Source organism: Mustela nivalis (genome assembly GCF_964662115.1).
Source record: "Mustela nivalis genome assembly, chromosome: 4".
Taxonomy (NCBI): domain Eukaryota; kingdom Metazoa; phylum Chordata; class Mammalia; order Carnivora; family Mustelidae; genus Mustela; species Mustela nivalis.
This window is the reverse complement of record NC_139023.1, coordinates 55772252-55794608: the sequence shown is the minus strand read 5'-3', so window position 1 is coordinate 55794608 and position 22357 is coordinate 55772252. Positions and strand designations below refer to the sequence as shown.

Below are 22357 nucleotides of genomic sequence, written 5' to 3'. Positions count from 1 at the left end.
CTTTATTGTTCACATATTTTGGTACTTTAAAAACTTTTTTAAAAGGTTCTATTTATTTATTTGAGAGAGAGAGAGCATAAGCAGGAGGAGGGGTAAAGGGAGAGGGAGAAGCAGATGCCCCATTAGCAGGGAGCCCTGCACCGAGCCCCACCCAGGCTCAATCACAGGACCCTGAGATGACCTGAGTTAAAGTCAAATGGTTACCCAACTGAGCCACCCGAGCATCCCAGTGGCATTTTAAGCATAATGTGAATAATTCAAACAGTTCAGGGTGAAATATAACACACATGGCACAGTTAGACAAAATGTAAGTATTTTCAGTTCCAATTTAAAAATTGGAACCCCCCAAAATAGGAACCCAATATACAATAGATGCTTGATTTAAAAAAAAAAAATGGAAAGTCTATTATTACATATGTAAACATATATTTGGGTAAATATGTAACTACATACAACAAAGAATTTTCCTGAAATTATAGCAAATGTATTTATATCAAGCAAAAACTGCTAACTTACTGAATAAGTAATCACATTAACAAAAAGCCTTAAGGGCAAGTATTTTCCGATGACATTTTGTCGTCTGAGCCTCATCTTTGCTGTCCAGACTGTATCTCTAGAGAGGGAGAGACATGGCACTCCAAGTCTCTGGATGAATGAAAGATGGAAGTTTTAGGTTTAAAAGAAATGCGCAGACATCTCTGCTGGGTCTGACAGGTCTTTGGGCTGCAGCTGACACTTTTCAGGTAAGGGGAGAGGAGGTAACCACTCCCACAGCTGGAGTGGGGTCTGGGCATTCCTGAAAGTCTTTCAAACACAAAGCAGAGAGACAGGGACTTCTGAAATTACCATTGACATGATCTCAAGCTGCTTTTCAGAATTTACTGGGCAGAAACAGATTCAAATTATTCACAAAGAAGCGTTGGAGAGACAGAGAAGAGAAAAGAGAAAAACCCTCCCTGATGGTCAAACAAGGGTGCATGAAATTAGCAACCCATGCACATGGGTCCAGTTTGCACCTAGACTGTTAAGTTCTATTATTTAACTATTTCCAGAAGAAGCATGTCTTAAAAAACAAAAGAAAGAAAGAGAGAAAGAAAGAAAGATGGTCTCGGAATCGGTGGTAATGCACAGGCTTTTGTTTTGGGGGGAGATTTTTTTTTTGGTTGGTTAAGTTTGATTTTTGATGCACTGAATTCAGTAGGTAATATCTGAGCATGGTAGATAATTCCAAAGAGACAAAATGTCTATCTGCAGTGAGAAGTGATTTCCTTTCTACCCTCCACCATCAACAAATTGCCTTCCCAGAGCCCACCCCTGCTGCCTACTACTTATACTCTAGGCAAATATAACCAAATGTCTGGGTCTCTCTCTTTTTTTGTTTTGGTCCTAGGGGCCATGTTCCATACACAGTCTGCGAGCTGCTTCTCTCAATTCATCTATTCTGGGGACTGTTTCATATCAGCAGGTCTGGAGTGCTTCCCATCCCTTCCAATAGGTATAGCACATTCCGATGAATGATCACCCCACAGCATGCATCCTACCAGGACCCTGCTAATGACCACACTTACAGAACTTTTCTTCTTGGATTTCCAGCTAAAACTTTAGCTGGTAGGCCAGCTGAAATTGTCCTGCTTAATTTTGTTCAATTTCTGTTTAATTCTGAATTCTGCTTAAATTCCCTTATATCAGTTATTTAGCAAAACCTGAAAAATCCTACAGCTACGGAGCAAAAGCAGTGCTTGGAGAAAACAGCGATGAGGAGGCGGACTTCTGGTCCTGCTGTGTCTGCGTCTCCTTGGAACCTAGCATTATTCACATCGTGGGCACTTTTATTGCTGTCGCTAAATGTCAGGACATTCATGGGCTGAATGAATGAGAAGATGTGGAAGCACATCTCCTGTGACCAAATATCACAACCAGAGGGCCAGGAACGTGAAACTCACTCAGCCGAGGATCCTGATTTGCACTTGGTGAAATGTTACTGTCTTTTTCCTTTCCTTTTCTCTCCTTTCCTTTCTTTCTTTCTTTCTTTTTTTTTTAAATTTATTTATTTGTCTCAGATTGAGAGAGTGAGGTGGAGTGGGAGAGGGAGAGAGGGTCCTAAGCAGGCACTGTCCTGAGTGTGGAGCCTGACGCAGGGCTCAATCTCACCACCGACCCTGAGATCATGACCCGAGCAGGACAAGGGGAGATGGAGAGGAGAAGGGAGTTGGGGGAAATTGGAAGGGGAGGTGAACCATGAGAGACTATGGACTCTGAAAAACAATCTGAGGGTTTTGAAGGGGCGGGGGATGGGAGGTCGGGGGAGCCGGGTGGTGGGTATTAGAGAGGGCACGGATTGCATGGAGCACTGGGTGTGGTGCATAAACAATGAATACTGTTACACTGAAAAGAAATTTTTTTAAAAAGTTGTATGTTATATTGTAATAAATAGTAAAAATTAAAGAAAAGAAAAGAAAAGAAAAGAAAAGAAAAGAAAAGAAAAGAAAAGAAAAGAAAAGAAAAGAAAAGAAAAGAAACCTAGAGTCGGACACTTAACCGACTGTGGCACACGGGCGCCCCCAGAAGGCTGGTGTCTTAAAAGCAGTGTACTTCTGATCTGTCAGCCAATTGGAAAACTTGTGGCCGCAGAAGGACCTGCAGAAGAAACATTCTAAATCATGAAGCGTGTTCTATACTTCGGGAGAGGGCAGCAGCTTAACTGCAAATTCAAGAAAACTGGGTTTTATTATTAGAAAGTTAATTCTATTCTGCAACATTCACACATTCCCCAGTTCGGGGACTGTACCTATCCTTCAAGATCCCTTTGAATGTGCAAACCAACTAGGAAATGCTCTGCCTTCTGCAGGCCGCCTGTCTCCCAACAGCTATTTCAGGCAGGAGCTGCTGCTCTGGGAGGGAAATACTTCTTGCAGGCCAAGATTCATCAGCTTGTTTTCGGGAGGAAAAAATACCAAAGGGTTGGCTTAGCATGTAAATGAAGGCAGCCTGATTGTAACACTAACTCGGGTTATGGTGACACTGTTTCGAACCATCCTGCACACGCATTTTTGTTCTCTTCTGTTGTATGGGTGTGTTGTTGTTGTCCTTATTGTTTTGCTTTAAACTCGTGGGCTTACCAGTTGAGACATGGGATATTCCTCACCCACCCAAAACATAAATCCGCTGTCCTCCAAGATGCTACTTGCCTTATGAATATACAAATCACCAGGAGGGAGACTGTAAAGTATTTTCTCAGGAAGGTCCCGTTTTTCTTCTGCCGCTGATGCATTTCTCCACCACACTTGTTACAGCAACGGCACAGACCAAAGCAAAACCCCACCACAGGCATCAGAAAGACAAAGAGCAGTCCCAGGACAGCACAAATAATAATCCCGATTTCATAGTAGATAATCTGCAGACCAAACAAAAGAAACAGCATATACCATGACACAAAATAACACGTAGAACATTCCATAGTGTGCAGGTTACATTTGTTTAACCTATTTGATAGGTTGAATCTTCAAGTGTGCATGTGCGTATGTCCATCTTGATCCTCCTTTCTTTCTTTTTCTTTTTTTAAGAGGGACGGGCATGGGGAGAGGGAGAGAATCTAAAGCAGGCTCCATACGCTAGGCATGGAGCCTGATGCAGGGCTCGATCTCACAACCCTGAGGTCATGACCTGAGCTGAAATCAAGAGTTGGAGGCTTAACTGACTGAGCCACTCTATAGTCCCTTGATGCCCTCTCTTAAAACAGAGGAAGACAGATTTGAGTTATCAGAATATGGAATCAAGTAGTTACTATCTTCTTCCAACTCACAGTAAAATGTCCAAATGCAGGGTCAAATTGCAAACGGCTGAATTTAAACCCCAAAGGTTATTGGGTACATTATAGATAACGTATGATCAGTGACAATGGGCGAAGTGAAGAATAGGGCCTTCGTAAAGTGGTACCTCTCCTGCCATGCAGGTACAGCTGGCCTCAGTAACCCGTGTCTCAGATAGTCTTATATTCCTAGGAACTAGAGCAACTTTGAGATAGAATAATGTGACCTAAATGTATTTTCATAGTCACTGCTGGGGCTGTATTCTGGGATGAAAAAAAAAAATTAATGCAACCGGATGACACAAAACTTGAGTTTATTCCAATGCCTGTATATAGTTACTCAAATTTCCACAAAGCAAGACATTTTTAACGAATGACAATTACAGATTGGCTGTTGGTGACTAACGGACCAAACAACTAGCAACGGATTCTGAAGCCACGCTGAACAAAGTAAACAAAACACGGTATTGCTCCTAGAAGCGAACATGAGGTCTTAGCACTGAACTGGGAGTCAGAAGACCTGCTTTAAATTCCAGCAGGGCGCTTCTAGTTCCCTAGTCCAGAATTAGCATTAACATCATGAACAGAATTGTGAGGGTCAGATAATTAAACGATTCAAAGTGAAAACAACAGCCAAGTGATGGCACACAGTGAATAGTCAATCAATATTAGTTAAATCTGTGGGCAAATGCCTCAGAGTACTGAGGTACATGTGGCTCTTGAATATTAATTGAATATCCCTTTATATTAAGGATATAATACTTTAAAAAAAGGTGGTTGAATTTTGCTGCATTCATTCTGCTTAAACTAAGCCGCACTCCACAGCCACAGAGAGTCCTATAATGGCCCTTGGGAATGCACATCATTGGCCAATTGAGAACCTAGCCTCAGACACCCCAAACTCTTCTCAATTTTCCTATCATTTCCCATGTTCCAAATCATTTACTATTTTTCAAAGAGATTTAAAATCCTTTCTAAATCCCAGGAGACACTAAACCCAAACCCAGGAGAGAAGGTGTTTTGAAATGTTCTAAATGCACTATGTTTAGCTCCAAGTACAAATTTCACACTTTATATACTACCTTTGCAATGCTACTGGCTCAATATTATGTCCAAAAGTATCAGGAACAAGATATGTCATTTCCAGAGTTCCCTTCTGGACTGAAATCTGGCTAAGGTCTGACAAGGATCTAAGTGACTTCCTGATACACAACGATGTCCAGAACGCTCTGTGGATTGTGTAGAGTACTAGCTCAAGGTTGAAATGTGCCGAGATGGGTCGCCATTCTTTGGTGAAGTACTCAAACTGAAAGATTAGGTTAACAACGACTGCATTAGCAAAAACACAAACAAGCCACTTTAAAAACCATCACAGTGGAGAGACAGTGAAGAACAGAGAGTTCTGGAGGAAACATCTCATTACCGGCTGGCTTTAGACAGAGCAACGAGAAACAGCAAACAAGAACTTTACCTTCAGAGTCAAGACTACATTTTCTGGCTGTGGAAGTCAAAGCAGTTGAGGAGTTGAGGAGAGTAAGGCAGAGGCAGCATGCGTCAAGAAAACAGAAAAAGTTACATGAGTGATTAACCACAACGGGGAACGTCAATACTCCATACAGAGAAAATCAAGTGAGAGGAAGATCCCCAAAAGACAGGAACATACAACTTGAGTGTTTATTAGAGAAACAGCCTTGAGGTTGACTTAGGTCTGGAATTTACATCTGAAATTTATATTTGGATTTCTTGAAAGGTTCTTAATATGCTAATCAGCTGTGGACAGTGGAGGTGGAGAATTGGAGGGAAAGCTACACATGCTTAACACACTAACTGCCTGGTCTTTGCACAATAGGGGATCAGCAGCTGTTTAGAACCCCAGCTAAAGCAACGGCTTCCAAAGTGTCCTTTCTGAACTGAAAATCTGATGGCGTCATCCTCTTGCTCAACAGCATTCCAAGGATTCCTACCATGTTTCATTCAAATCTTAATGTGATCCTATAACTTAACCCCGACTTCATGTCCTGTTCTTCGTAACCATTCTGTTCCTAGGCAGAAGCCTCACGCTCCCCCTCCTCTCTCCAGCTCCCCAGTGCTGCCTCCTCACCCAGAATGTTATTCCCTTCACCTCTCTGCTCAGGAAACTCAAGTCTGCCTGGATGTGGTGTCCTCCTGGAAATTTGTCTTGAGAACCAAGTCTGGGTTTGCTTTCTTTCCTGCTTCCTGCTGCCTTGGAGCCCACACTTGCCCTTTGCTAGCAGGTGCCCCACGTGGAAGGACTCTCCCACGGAAGCCTAAGTCATACTGTTCACCCAGAGAGAACAAGATCCATGATATCATTGATATCTCACCATTGTCTCTCAAGTGCCCACCCAGGGACTTGGCATGCAAACGGTGCCCCACTGGAATCAGGTAACCGGATGAACGGAGCGAGGGTGTTCTCTAAATGGTGGTCCAGAGATAGGGCTGGATGGCCCCGCAGTGAAATACGACAATGAAGATATAGTGAGTTTCCCATGAAATGGGATTTGCTCAGTGGATCTTTTTGGTGGGAAGAGGGAGGTGATAGCATATGAAAGGGGACGAAGTTAACATCGTTGCTAGCATTTAAATATCCCTGTGTGGCAAAATAAAATTGGGTGGCTCTATGTCACTTTTTTGGGAACTGTGTGCTCTGGGAAATCTAGAGGTTTAGGAACTATAGCTTTGGATGGCAGATTTTCACAGATGTGAAGGAACGATGACTATGATATTAGTAACTTTTATTTTTTTTATTTTTTTATTTTAAAGATTTTATTTATTTATTTATTTGACAGAGAGAGATCACAAGTAGGCAGAGAGGCAGGCAGAGAGAGGGGAAGGGAAGCAGGCTCCCCGCCGAGCAGAGAGCCCAATGTGGGACTCGATCCCAGGACCCTGAGATCATGACCCGAGCCGAAGGCAGCGGCTCAACCCACTGAGCCACCCAGGCGCCCCTATTAGTAACTTTTAAATGAGACATCCAGCATGTTGGGGTGGGCAGCTCGGAGGCACATGCCCCCCGGGGTAACAGGGGGCATCCTGAATGACCCTGGGCATGGCCCCCACAGGCTCGTTGTCTCCCAAACCTACCATAAGTACTTCACAGCACATGTTCAAAACACTGGCTTCCTGCTCTTCCCCTAGAACGGGTATCAGGGGATTTGGGTAAACCCAGCCATCAGTCTATAAAGCAAGCCCTGCATCATGGCTACGATCAGGTGGGTTTCAGAAACCTGCTCTCGCCTCTAAGGTTGGTCATGCTGAGCTGAGGCTCCTGGGCAGAACCACCTGTAAGTTACAACAATCAGCTGATTCTTTTGCATTTAATTTTCCCACTGAGGGGTAGGTCTGGTCCGATATATCTGATGGGCTACCAGCAAACCCCACAGTGGAGCTGGGTTCGTCACTACCTCTTCCCCATCCATGCTGGCTGTCACTCAGGTATAAAGTTATTTTCATGCAATGCAGCAGTCTGAATCCCTCTGCGCCACATTATGTCTGTGGTTTCCCACTCCAGTTAATTACCCATACCATCACCGGGGCCCTTTTCAAAAATATCAAGAACCAGCCAGCCCTGACCAGCTACATCAGAATCTCTGGGGGATGGGCCTAGACCTTGTTGCCAATGCTACTCTGAGCGTTCGTTACCTTACTGACAGAACAGGGATAAGCAGAGATATTATTTTATGCAGTTTTGCAAAGAGAACAAGAGAAAACAGTGAGCAGTAACACATTTTGTGCATTATTCTGTTCTAAGCGCTTTACATATACTATGTAATGTATGTTAAATGAGGTAATACCTTGAAGGGCTTAGGACCAGGTTTCCCCGAGTAATGCTCAATCAGTCATCATTATCACCATCAACAGAAGAAGAAGTAGAAATAATGCGTGTTAACACTATTCTCATCTCTCACCTCCAACAAGCCTCAGACCATGATCCAAGTCATGGACTATCTCACACTGCCTGCTCTCTTAAACGCTACTGAGATCCCCAGAAAGTACGCCCCTTACTTGGAAAGGAGACTGGGTTCTGAACCACGTCGCCTGGGGGGCGGGAAACAAGGAACTCATTCACTTAGCTTTCCCAGACACGTAGAGTGGTAGTGTGGGTTACCACACACCCACTGGAATGATAGACCTGCCATATCCTAAGTGCCAAATTGATATCCCATGACTGTTAACACTAGTGAGGTCATGGAAGTCAGCAGGGATGGGACCCAGGCCCAGCACCTGTCCCCAGAGGAAGCTTCTAGAAAGGGAAAGGTAATAACTGAAGAATGACATGAATGAGGAAGGGCAGCCGACCAAGAAGCTGGAATAGAGAGGGACCATGACCACGAGGAATCGAACTCAGGAGGTCATCCCAAAGAAGCTGGCCACTCCTATGGACAGGGATGCACAAAATGGAAAGTCAGAGGTGGTGGCAGGGGTGGGGGGGTGGGAGGTGGGGAAAGTACTGGGAGCGCTATCTCCTGGAAAGGTTTCTAGAGGGGAGGTGGCACTTAGGGCTTGTTGGGGGAAACCAATGTAATCATCTACCTAAATTGCCCCAAACGATGCATTCTTTGAAGATGGGAACTGTGTCCTTTCCTTCAGTTGAGGAGCCATTGCTTGACAAGCTCGGCTGAGAGGCTCTTTCTTCAGAAAGCCCATGTGAGCTGGAAGGAGGGTGACGGTATGCTGTTTCCCTTGGTTTTCAGTCAGCCAGAGACTCTGGGAAGGGGCTCACCCACACGCTGGTCCCCGAGGGAACGCACTCAGGAGCGAGTTGCCTATGTAATCTCTACCTAGACCCTGTGGTGAGGACAGACTATTCTTGGGAAGACCAAACTGAGTAATACTTGTAAGTCATGAACAAGGGCGTCCACCTCTGAGCACATGCTATAGATGTGCTAGGAACCTGGGGTTATTGGAGACATTGCTTGGATTTCCATAGCTCCATCTGCCAGATTCTCAGCTTCCCTCTTGGTTCCATAATTCCAAATTCTATTCCCCTCCCAGATTTCCATTTCTGTCCGACCACTTTTTCCCAGGGATGATTACCCACCATCACAGTCTGTGGCTTAATAGGTAGAAGGCACCGCTTGAAGGCTGTCAGTCTCTCCATACAGCCCAGAATACTCACATGAGCTGTGTCTTCCAGACTTGCCACTTTAGGACTACAGGCCACTACTACAGTGGCCGGATTGAGCCTACTTTTTGTTAGTGGTGTGCTTGTCAGTTCGGAGTTAGACTCCATCTGGGTACAAACCCCAGTTTCAGCATTTAGTCCCTGGGTGACCTTGGTCAAGTCCCCCAGCCTGAGTGCAGGATTTTCTTGCATGCGACGTGCACACACACCTCTGCCTCGGATCGGTGTTGTTGTGAGGATTAGAGACAATGTCAGCCTTCTAAACCAGTGTCGGCCCTGATGGACAAGAATTAGTCTTACAGAGAGGGCGATGACCTAGTCTGCACTTCAGAACCAACGATGCAGCTTTGTGCTTTGAGCCGAGTGCCCGTAACCGGAAGTAAGGCTGTATTTCTCATCTACTCCACCTGCCTTGACGTCTCGGTTCAAATGCTAACTCTCCCGTGGCGTCTTTTCCTGATTTCCCAGGGGCAATAACAATCCCCCTCCTCACGTCCTTTATCAGAACTTCTCACGTGATGCGAGTCTCCCTCCATCTCACAGTCCAGCTGTCGACGGCATTAGTCGGCTGGGGCCACCATGACATAGTGCCACAGGCCAGAGGGCTTGAACAACAGAAGGGTATTTCCTCACAGGCCCGGGAGCTGGGAGTCTGTGATCAAGGTGTGGGCAGGGTCGGTGTCTTCTGAGGCCTCTCTCCTTGGCTTGCAAATGGCTGTCTTCTCCCTGTGTTTTTACGTGGTCTTTTCTGTGTGTATATGTGTGTATGTCCTAGTCTCCTCTTCTTTCAAGGATACCAGTCAGACTGGACTAGGACCCACGAACAATCCCATTTTAAGTTAATTACCTATTTAACAACGTTATCTCTAAATACAATCCCACTCTGAGGCGCTGGGGATTAGGCTCTCAGCTTATGAATCGGAGGCACAATCAGCCCATAACATCCATGTTTATTTCTTGTCCCGTATCAACTGTGAGTTGGAGGAGTGAAGGCCATACTTTCACGTTTGTCCCCCTACCATGCCTCGTTCCTAGTCAGAACTATGTCAACAGAGATAAAGCGAATACATAAAACAAAAGAGAGAAGTATTTTTTTAAAAATGTGAAAGAGGAGAGGAGCCGAGGGTCTTAAAGCTCTACCTTTAGCTTTCAGTTGAAGTGTAAAAAGGAGGCAGCTCCATGAAAGTCCTAGTTCCCTTTCAAAGTCAGGCCCAGCCCTTGGAACAAAAGGGCTGTGAAGAGAGTTCACTAAAAGAGCACCGAGCCCGAAGGTCACTGCCACAGCGGCTCCACCGTCATCTGAAGGCTCACCAGAGGAGGAAATGCTGGCTCAGCACTAAGAAAGCTGAGAAGACTCCTCAGAGCCACTCACCTGGCCAGACCTTACCTGTGTGACTGCGTGAATCAGAGACCCCGTGGGCACCAGTCAGGGCAGAAGATGCTGTTGGTGCCCCCCACCTCCCTCAGCCCTCAGTCATCCCCCTGGGCCTCCTCAAACTTCTAGCTACTGCCATCTTTAACTCTGTGCCTGAAGGCCTTTTATGGAACCAGGGCAGGTCAGAAGTGCTTGCGGATGAACCCTCTCCTCCCATAACCTGTGACCCTTCAGTCTCGGCGTCTGGACGCCTCAGCTCCCTCATCCTTCCAGTAGACTAATTCGGACACTGGTGGTTTGCACCATTTCCCCAGCAATTCTATAGGATGATGCTTCAGTCACCCCTTGGGGCAGGTGGCGCCTGGCCACACCCTTTACAGGCTGCCCTCTCTCCCTTGTATTATTCTCCAATTCCCAGCCAGTGTTCCCTGCACCTGCCAAACAATTGGCTTGTCCTTGACTCCTGTTGGGTTAGAGGACTCTAACCCAACACGCCCAGCATACATCAGACTAAACCACTCAGAGAGCTCCCCCGACAAGGTGCCTGGCTTCCCTGGGGTCTTCACCTCACCAGATCCCTCTTCCTCGGACAACCATAGAAAACATGACCCGGATTCAGGTCATTCATGAGGGCTCAGTTCTGTCTCCTCTCTCCACTTCACCCAGATGCCAACGGCTTTTGTTCATCTACAAAGACACCTGAGGTGGAGAGGAAATCAGCCACTAGGGAGATACCAGTTTTGTAGGACATCCAATCGAATACCAAGCCCACCATAAAGGTCCTGCCCAGCTAAGAATCCTGCCATGGAGAGCGGCAGCGCAACACTGGCAAGTAGGGCTTCTCAGAGTCACCTCAGGGTCTCAGGACCCCATCCTCCAAGGCCTGGAACAGTTGAAGCACGCTACCCCCGTCCATGCCTTGGCAGAACCAGTTGGCATTCAGGCCAGGCTGCTGCTGGCACGAGAGCTGTCCACACTCACTTTGTTCTGCCCAGGAATGCGGGCCGACCCAGGCAATCCTGTTTGGGACACACATGAGGCCTGCGGCATTTAATAATGAAAATGTTCTCCACGGTCCTAGGGAAGGCCGTGAGCACTGCAGAGAAACTGGCTCATCAGCTTTTATACGTGTAAATGGTTTTTAGATAAGGCTTTCCTCTTTGGCTTCTGTGTTTGCTTTCTCTTGAGTATCGCTTTATTGCAAATTGAGAATAGGAGACATGGTAACCACAGCACCTGCGGTCCATTCACGGGGCAGGAGTTCACCGCCCGCCCCATACACCGCCCCCCACACCCACCGGGAACACCGTCATCCACGTCCTGTGGCTGGCGCTTCAAGAACGTCCGCCATATGTCTGCTTTTATTGTTCTCTTGATAAACACCTTCGTGCCAGGGAAGGAGCGAGCAACGGGACAAAGAGCCTAACAAATGGATTCAACTATTTTCTTTTTTTTTTTTTTAATTACCCTAACATTCAATTTAACAAACATTTGTCTATTTCACTGGCAACCCCACACTCACAGTAAACTAAAATCAAAAGAATACACTCTTCTGTTTACGTAGTTGATTGCAGACACAAGCGGAGTGAATGGGCAGAGCAGCACCTCGGTATTAAGTAGAGACACACAGGTCGTTAATATGGTCCACTTGTGAGCATTCCGGGTCCCGCTCACCTCTTCTTCCTCTCCACTCTTTCACGCCTTGTCCTGGTGGCTCACCTGGTCCCCAAAGCCTGAGATGCCAGCACAGGTCCCTCTCCATCTGCGGCAACTCTGCTTAGTATCCTTTTTACCATGAGCCCCCCCAATCACCTCCTTGTGGAAGAGCTTCCAGTCAGATTTAATTACTTTCATCTACGTTCCTCTGCATATTACATATAAATCTACTTATTTCCTTCTTTTCCTTCTTCTTCCTTTAACAATGAGGTACTGTCTCTGCCATCTGGCTCTTTATCTCCTGAGACCGAGGGCTGTTTTCCTTATCTCTAGCCGGGGCAAGTGCACACACAAAGCTCTCAATGAACCTGCTCAAATGTGAAGTTGCTTTTCAACAAACTGTATTTTTAAAACAAAGTGTTCTGTTTCTACAAATGCTCAAACAATTCTACTTAGTTAGGGAGTTCCTCTCCCTTGAAAGGTGAATGTTTCTTCAAATCCTACTTTTGGAGTTTCTGCTGCAGTTCAAATGGGATTTATAAAGTGCTTTAATATTTCATAAAATTTCTTAGTTAAAAAAAAACTCGCGAGGTGGGAAGTTGGGGGAACCACGTGGTGGGTATTAGAGATGGCATGGATTGCATGGAGCACTGGGTGTGGTGCAAAAACAAGGAATACTATTATGCTGAAAATAAAAATTAAAAACAAAACCAAAAAACAACTCTATAAATTTCACAGGTTAACTGATTGTTTAAAGATTTACTTCCAAGTCAGCCAAAATTTTGCACATACTTATTTTCCTAACAAATATACCAATAAAAATTACCTTCTCATACTCAGTTGAGAAGTCGAACTTCTTTTGTAGAACTTTTCTTAAAATATCTGTGGGAAAAAGCCACAAAAGAAGAGCAAGTTTACTTTTTCAGTAAAAACACAAAATGCATATTTAGGAAATAAAGTCTATATATACTCACAAAGTATTGTACCTCTCTCTATGTAGTAGTATTATAATTTTATTCCTATTTATTTTAGAGAGAGAGAATGCATAAGCAGGAGGAGGGACAGACTCTCTTAGCAGACTCCCTGCTGAGTGGGCAGCCCAATGTGATGGGGAGCTCCATCCCAGGACCCTGAGATTGTGACCTGGGCCAAAATCAAGAGTCAGATGCTCAACCAACTGAGCCACCTGGGCACCCCAATTTTATTTCTATTTCTTAATGTAGGTAAATAACTGAGCTAATGAGGCTCTAACCAGAAGCAAAGAATGGAAGACAAGTATTTTTGACTCACTATTTTGTCAGTGGCAGAATTAGAGGGTTGCCATTTTTAAGAGTTTTCAATTTCTCACAAGACACCTTAATATTCGCCAACATACATGTCATCAATAATCCCTGGTAACATGTGACACAAACTGCTCACTGTTAATTTTTGGAACCACAAATGCAACTTATTCTTTAATCATTCCATATTTATGTAATATTTTACAAATAAAAGGAATCTTACAATTGACTTAATCCAGAGTTCTTCACATGAAACATCCCTCCCTTCCCATCCCCAAACAGCACATGAAAACCTGAAATAATACACAAAATGGGATTTTTTCCCCTACATGTGCATTTGGGACAATTGCAAATTCTTACATAGGTGAAGACTCACCTCTTACTCTGACCACAAATCCAGTCATGCTGCAACTGGGGATTGGCCAGAGAGAGTAACTTGTCTAAAATCTGTGATGTGTAAGACCAAGCCCAGGTGGGTCTTCCCTTCTCTGCCTTGCAGTACTTCCCACACTCCACACTATAACTGACCCCACCAAGGAACTTCTGCAATGCTCTGGCTGTGCCATGCTGACCACTTCAAAAGTGTATGGCAAGGGAGAAAAGGAATCCCTGCTATGAATCCTTTTATAAAACAAGAAGTTCAGGTTTACACACCAGGAAACAAAGCAAGCCATATCCCCACAGGGCTTTCTAGAAAACAACTTCAACCCGCACAGAGCAGACTAAATGCAGCAGGTCTTCAAAGGATGTGCTAGAGGAGCAGGGATCAAACCAGAAGTTTTGGGATGCCTACACTAAGCCTAGGGTATGGGGAACCCAGGTTATTTCTCCAAGGGACATCAGGGCTGCCCACCCCCACAGATCTCCTCGCACTTTGAACTAGTCACTTCACTTTGATTTGTTTGTTTTTAAGATGTATTTATTTGAGAGAGAAAGAGAGAGCTCAGGGGGAGGGGAGCAGAGGGAGAGGGAGAATCAGGGAGAGCAGATTCCCTGTTGGGCATGACACCCCACACTCAGGGCTCAATCCCAGGACCCTGAGATCATGACCTGAGCGGAAATCAAGAGTCAGCCACTCAACCGACAGACTGTTTATTTTATAGACTAGGCTTCTGTTCTGGATTTCATTGAACATAAGGGTCCACCGATGGTTTTTTTTTTTTAATAGGAAATCATCCATTTATTAAAATATAATTAATGACACAGGTGATGTTCATGTGTTGCCTTTGGGGATCTTGATCTAAGTAAGAGTTGGGATGGAGACCAAGCTCCATTACCTTCTGGGTATCTAATCTTGGGTAAAGAATTAAAAGCCAGGAGCATTCTCATCAGCAAATCAGGATGATGTCAGTCCCCACCCTCAAAGGATTCCTTCAGGCCAAGCGAGATAAATGAGATTACATTAGCCTGGCCACACAGTACCCATCCACTTTTTTCATCTTTATAAACCCAAATCAACCAACCCAAATGAAAACAAGATATCTTCCGGGGAGCTGGTCTCTCCGTCCCTCTCAGGTCACACTGAACAGGGAAGTGACCCCTGAGAGACGGATCCTCACTGGCTTACATGGGCAGATCTGCACATACGGCCCGTGAATCCCCTGGAATCCTGGAATCCTCACGATCTGCTCAGGGTTCCCATGAGGTGGAAGCAGAAGATGTTATTTGCCATTTCACCGTGTTGGCATTTGTACTCAGGGTACAGAGGTGATGGTGGAGAAGGCTGTGTGATTTGGCACGAGTCACACAGTGTTCATTGTGTTCTATGCTGCCATGAACTCGAGGAAGATAGAAAGCCCAGTTACACATCAGAAGAATCTTGGTGAAGCATTACAAAATCGTGATTTTATCAGATCTCAACCTCTGAGGAACCATCTTTCTAGTATTCTGTGTCAAGAAACAGAAGTATACATAAGGTGCTCCTCCTGCACACCCCGGTACCCAGCTGTCTTCAGAGAGAGCACAGGGTCCTCGTTTTGAGTTGGGAGCTAAATCCCTCATGGAACGTTGTTTTTGCTCCAAAGAAAGACAAACCATGGTTATCCAGGCTTAAGTATCTCGTAGACATTTTATCTAAAATGGAGGAAGTGGAGCCCGCAACTTCAAGAAAGCGGCTGGCAGGACTTGCTGCCAGTGATAAAATTAGAGCACTGAAGCAGAAATTAGAATTTTGCAAAATTTGTATCTTTGCGGTTGACAGACGCGGGATTTTGCCACATCGTTCTCACTCTACCTTAACAGGTTCTATCAATAACAGGTGTAGCAGGTGCTTCCCTAAAGAGCTCCGTGGAGGCAGGCAAATGTGACATACATAGACCAGGTGTTGGCCACAGCCTCAGTGAGAGAGTGACAGTCTTCTACTGTCCAACAGATGATGCCATCAGCTCTCTGGAGGACTGACTCTCTCAAGTTCCTGGGATCCTGGTGGTCCCAGGTGTTGGGGAATGGTCCCAGGTACACCAACGGCACTCCTTACTGACAGCTCACCCCAGTCCTTTGTCGGCCAGCTGGCTCCATCTCTCTGCTAAAACAGATCCTTGCTGCGAGGGCCAAAAATCCATCCGAGGCTTTGGAGCAGGGATGTTCTCCCTCCCCCTGCTTTAGAACAGCCCTGCCTAAGAGAAATCTACTGCAAGCCACACAAGTCATTTCAAATTTCCTATTAGCCACATTTAAAAATTGAGAAAAAAAAAAGGGTGATTATTTTAAATTAATTTTAATAATCTGTTGTACTTAATCCAGATACATGCAATATTTTGTCATTCCTATATGCAATCAATATACAAATATTAACAAGCTACTCTACAGTCTTCTTTTCACACTAAGTAAGTGTTCAGGGTCTGGTGTAGATGCTCATCAGTACATCTTAGGTCAGGTTAGCTACCGTTCAAGGGCTCAGTGGCCACATGTGGCTGTGGCCTCCCTACTGGATGGCACTGGGTCAGAAGCTAGTCATCCACCTTGGAGCAATTCCATTTTATTCAAAGCACCTTAAACCCTCTCCCTCCCAGTGTACCCTGTCACGAGAACACAAAATGAGCATCCACAGTATACACGTTCCCTTTGCCTTCCCTGTGTATTTCTAAGTGGTTCTTAACCCAGGTAAATGAACTTGGGAAGGCCTGGAATATACAGCCCAGCGTCTTTGGGGGTAGGGCCCTGGCATTAATGCTGCTGCTCACACCTCATGTGAGAACTCATGAAGCCCCATGTTGCTGGTGAGAACCTTGAATTGATTGTGGTCCATCTCAGAAAGCATAACCCCGGGAAGACCTGGGGTCCCGCTTATGCTTCCTGAGCCCCCGCCATCCTTGCTTGGTGATTCTGCTGTTCTGCAATCCTTTGTGCTTGCCTGTGTCTTCCTGGCCAACTCGTTAAAGGTTTCCAGTGGAGACTATCTTGATCTCTGTTCCGGGGCTTCAGAACTGTTTGTGGTATTGACACTGCATAAATGTAACTTCATCATAAAGAGTGTTGCTTCCTTTCCATAAATCAGATGAGATCCCCGAAGGCTGTGATTAGTTCCTGGTATTGCCTGGTGAGCAAGGTAGCGATTAGCATTTGGGCTACCACAGTGTTATCCTGCCCTCCGTGAGACCTCAGTGTGGATAACAGTGGCCATCTTATCCTTCTTGAACTGAATGAAGGTCTGCTCTGACGGAACGTGATAGGCACTTAGCATGGGACAGACAACTCCCAGAGTCCAGGGAAAGATTCTCCCTGCCCTGAAGTTGGGGAGATACCTGGCCACCTTTCCCATGTGGCAATTTATTTTCCATCACACCAATCTCAAGCTCTTTACACAAAGTAACAGTTGCCTTTTAAGATACAGCAGTATTTTCCCTCCCGGGAAATATGGGAGCCAATGGACAAGAAAGTTCTTTTCATGGTAGAACACTGTCTCTCATTTTCTGGTCTCATGAAGGAGCTCTGTGAGTCTTACCACAAGGTTGGTGGCTGTCAGTCTCTCTTCATTCAGTGCTTAGATGGAACAAGGTCTTCTTACCTGGGACTTACTTTTAAGTTTCATGTGCTGATGGAAATTAAGGAATGCAGCAGCAAGGGCTAATTCTGATCTCTTAAGTTATACTACCAACTTACAAAGTAGGTTGTTTTTGTTTGGTTGTTTGGTTGTGGGTTTTTTGCTGTGTGCATGTATATGTGTGTGTGAATAATTTCTCTATGGATTTTTTGATGTCTAAAGCCACACAGCAAGATAAAATCAGGAAAGCAGGATCTGCATAGAAAAAAAATTCCATCTTCCTTATCCTAGCCAAAACTCATCTTTGATGAAGATATTTCTGTTCCCTAACTGGCTTCTCTTAATAAGTATGCAGGTTCTGGCCCAAGCTAGGCGAAACGAGATTCCACTCTTGGAATGTTCTCTTGGAAAATGGGTAGACGGCTTAAAAAAACAAAACAAAACAAAAACCCAAAACAAAACAAAACACGCACGCGCGCGCGCACACACAAACACACACACACACACACACACTCTCTGCTGTTGGTAGTTGATTGATCAGATTTATGAGGAACTTAAGTGATCTTGCAAAGATTTTGCTGATATCTATTGACAAAACTTACCTGGCTAGGTCTCTAATCAAAAGAGGTGCTACCTTATATCTTCTAAAGAACAGAATCTCCCCCAAAATGCTAAATTATATTTAAAATTGTTTTTAAGGAAGAGATTTTTATATCTGATATAAATAAACATTAATATGTTGCAATTCATTCTTTTTTTTAAAGATTTTTAAAATTTATTTGAGAAAGAGAGAGAGAGGTTGGGGGGAAAGGGGAGGGAGAGGGACAAGCAGACTCCCCACTGAGTGCAAAGCCCAACCAATCTCATGACCCACCCGACCTTGAGATTGTGACCTGAGTCAAACCAGGAGTTGGATGCTCACTGACTGAGCCACACAGGCGCCCCAATCCTTAGTCTATGTGAAACAGTATTATTTGTAATGCAGTTCTTGAGTAAATATTACTATGGAATGTTATTTTGTTCATAGCTGGTAATGTTTTTTTGCCAAAACTATTCTAATTTTAGCTTGTTTTATTTTAAAGTTTTTTTTTTTTTTTTTAAGTTTAGTTAAGTTTTATATTCAGGTCATTTTAATTAGTCTTTTTTGCTTTTTTTCTACCTGATGTTTCCTAGTCTCTCTAACTAGATGTAACAAGAAAGAATTATTAAAATTAAACCAAAATGAGTGATTACCTTAGAGGCATTATGGTGTTAAGCATCAAAATTGGTCTGAAAAACAATCTGAGGGTTTTGAAGGGGCGGGGAGTGGGAGGTTGGGGGAACCAGGTGGTGGGTATTAGAGAGGGCACAGATTGCATGGAGCACTGGGTGTGGTGCAAAAATAATGAATACTGTTATGCTGAAAAAAATAAATTAATTTAAAAAATTAGAGACTAAAATATATAGAATTGATTTTTCTTTATGAACACACCTTGGAGGGTGAATCTTTTTTTTAAGCATTTTTTTTTTCCTAATGTCAAGTTAAATATGTTTGTACTTAGAACTCTTATTAATAAAAATTAAACACACACACGTGCACACACAAAGTAAGCTCTCTCAGACACTTACAGTGTTTGCTTGGAAATGTGATTAGCTAAGAGCATAAACAGTGTTAAGTGTTCCCCTGTGGAGACACCATAGTGTTCCTCTTTGACCTCCGGTGGCACTGTCTTAAATTCACATGGTGTGGGGGTCTCTCTACTAAGAATGACTTAATCTGTTAATTTATGCACTAAATCAACACAATAAAGTAAAAGATTTTATTCAGGTTTCTACTAAAAGGATTAGTTTTATAAGTAGTATGAAATAATATCCAAGTTCAACTTAGAAACTTACAAAAGCTAGGTTGGCGAATGCATAACTTTCAAGAATTAAATATTAATTGAAATTTTAATTGTTTCTCTCTGGGCACAAAAGACTTTCCACAGGTTCTTAAACATCTGTTTGACAACTCCCTCCCTCCCCCACGCTAGACCGAATTCCAGAGGGCACAAGGGGCAGGTAGGTAAACCAAGCAGAATGCCTGACAAGTGCAGATAAAACACAAAACTGGACAGGTCAAAGGGTTGACTTCCTGGATGTGCTGGCATTTCCACAAGGGAAGGAAGAGCGAGAGGCACTCTGCCCTAACAGAACCGTTCAGTGCAGTGCTTGGTATGCGATCCACTAACGCGAAATCATTAGCACCTTCCACTTCCACGCTCCTACCACACACTCTTCCTGCTCTGCCTTTTCTGGTTCTTCAGTTTGTGGCACAGAAGGTGAGTGCCTGGAAGAACCCATGTGTCACCTCATTTCCTCTGGTCCACTGCTTGACTGCATTCCCCGGACCCTACACACTTAGATGGGACATGGGACTTGAGTTCTGGCCAATGGAAAGTGGGCAGGCCTACGTACACAACAGTTCCAGGCCTGGCCTCTAAAATCACGAGACCCTGCATGCTTGCCTCTTTATCCATCTCCCGGCCAAATACGGACGATCCAGTGGAAAATCCTGAAAGCTGCAGGGATGGAAAGACCGGGGTCGCAGGACCTCTCTGTTCCATCATTTCTACATTAGACTGAGCCAAGACAGAAAACAATTTTTTCACTGACACTTGGGCCTGTTTGCTATAGCATATGGTGCCTCTCACTCTAACTAAAAAAAGAGCCTTAGCCAATTAAGACTCCCTATGTTTTTGTACTGGAGTATCTTCTACCTGTAGCCTATCCTGCCAGCATTTTTTTTTTTTTTTTTTTTTTTAATTCAGAGTGAGAGAGAGCGAGCAAGCACAGTCAGTCAGAGTGGCAGGCAGAGGCAGAGGGAGAAGCATGCTCCCCGTGGAGCAAGGAGCCCGATGCAGGACTCAATCCCAGAATACTGGGATCATGACCTGAGCCAAAGGCTGACTCTCAATGGACTGAGCCACCCAGGCGTCCCAATGTCTTGCTAGCTTTGACCAAAGGTTAACTTGTCTATTCATCTGTTGAAGGACATCTCGGCTCCTTCCACAGTTTGGGAATTGTGGACCTTGCTGCTAAGAACACTGGGGTGCCCCTTCTTTTCACTACACCTGTATCTTTGGGATAAATACTTAGTGGTGCACTTGCTGGGTTATAGAAAGTTTCTATTTTTAACGTTTTGAGGAATCTCCATTTTTGCAGAGTGGCTGCACCAGCTTGCATTCCCACCAACAGTGTAGGAGGGTTCACCTTTCTGTACATCCTCATCAACACTTGCTGTTTCCTGTCTTGTTAATTTTTGCCATTCTGACTGGTGTAAGGTGGTAGAAGATATGGTTCATATATACAATGGACTACTACTCAGCCATGAGAGAGGACGAATAGCCACCATTTGCATCAGCATGGATGGAACTGGAGGGGATTATGCTAAGTGAAATAAGTCAAGCAGTGGTTTCACCCCTATGTGGGACATAAGCAATAGCATGGAGGACCACAGGGGAAGGAAGGAAAAACAGAATGGGAAGAAATCAGAGGAGACAAACCATGAGAGACTATGGAATCCAGGAAACAAACTGCGGGTTTCTGAGTGGAGGGGAGTGGGGGGAGGAGGTGACAGAGTGATGAGTATTGAGGAGGGCACGTGATGTGATGAGCACTGAGTGTTATATGTGTGACTAATGAATTGTTAAACATATCAAAAACTAATGATATTTATTATATGTTGACTAACTGAACATAATAAAAAAAAAGGTTAACTCATTTTCCTCAGAAGCAGGTACACACGCATATAACACAGCAGACTGAGGTTTGGTGAAGCCATTAGGTTGGCACTAACGTAAACAGAGATTTTAAAAATCATCTTCATTAAAGGGTTGAAATTTCTGTATTCATAAAAGAGAATGCATGAAAATGCATTCATGCTCAGAAATGTCACTATAAAATGCGGTACAGTGTAGCTCAGGTAGAACACCTACCTCCTGCTTCTCATTTGTGGGTCTATGAAGCTCTGGAAAACATCTACACTCCTGCCTTAAATCTCCATAAGCCTTTCAACAGCCTCTCCAACAACTGAATTTTCCTAATCTACAAAACACATGTTCAAAACACGCTGATTCAGGTGTCTCTACTGCCAAAATATTTAAGGAAAATGCTCTCAGGTTACAGTGTTATCCAGGGAAGTTTGCATCAAAAAGGGGTTAAGACTAAGCTGGCTTAGGATCTTGGGACCATCGCCAAGAGTTATGGGCACAAAATGGCTGTTTAGATGGGTTGAGAGCACCAGCTCCCCAGGGTAGCTGCTCTTTCGGGAGCAGAATACAGATTTTCATTAAATGCAAAGTTAGTTGGTGAAAATGTAAGCATTTCGTGGTTTTTATGTCACTTGCACTTTCTCCAGAACTCCCACATGAATAGGTCTTAGATTCCAGAGAGGAAACCCACTGTGGTCGAATCTTCTTTTCCTGTATCGGGCTAGGCTTGCTGGGTTCTGTTTTTGTGCTTTAGAACTTCCTGATTCGGGGCGCCTGGGTGGCTCAGTGGTTTGGGCTGCTGCCTTTGGCTTGGGTCATGATCTCGGGGTCCTGGGATCGAGCCCCGCATCGGGCTCCCTGCTCCGCAGGAAGCCTGCTTCCCTCTCTCTCTCTCTCTGCCTGCCTCTCTGCCTACTTGTAATCTCCGTCTTTCAAATAAATAAAATCTTTAAAAAAAAAAAAAAAAAAAAGAACTTCCTGATTCACATTTTTGATGAACGACCATTTATTTCTTCTCTTCAAAGAAAAATATTTCAGAGTGCACACTCTGGTTATTTGAATATTTCTGGTTGAGTAAGTTCTGGTTATTTGAATAATTTGACTCTGTTCACTTTTTATCAAGAACAACATTTAAGGTGCCAACTTATTGCATGAAAAATGTTGAAATCTACATTAAATCAGCACAGTAGATGTGACCAGTTCTGATAGCTAATAGGTTAGTTGAAGGAGAAAACGCATGATAATCATGCCTTCACTATTTAACTTAAGGCATATAGATACACATCTTTTGCCCTTCGTTTGATGTGGAGTCAAGGTCCATTTTTGAGTATGAGTTCTCTGGCTAGAATGGAGATGAGTTAGGACAGCCTATGGTAGAA

General features: G+C 44.3%; 1 protein-coding gene across 23 annotated transcripts in view; it reads right to left on the bottom strand.

The window, feature by feature from the left end:
• The window catches only part of PROM1 (prominin 1), a 136831-nt gene that overhangs the window by 53168 nt on the left and 61306 nt on the right, over nucleotides 1-22357 (bottom strand). For 22 of the 23 annotated variants that reach the window (XM_082728709.1, XM_082728710.1, XM_082728700.1 and 19 more), the window contains 2 exons: nucleotides 12812-12867; nucleotides 3189-3394 (listed from right to left, as the gene is read on the bottom strand). In XM_082728709.1, coding sequence (XP_082584835.1) covers nucleotides 3189-3394; nucleotides 12812-12867 — 262 coding nt within the window. The remainder of the gene's footprint in view (nucleotides 1-3188; nucleotides 3395-12811; nucleotides 12868-22357) is intronic. The other variant, XM_082728706.1, reaches the window with a different exon arrangement.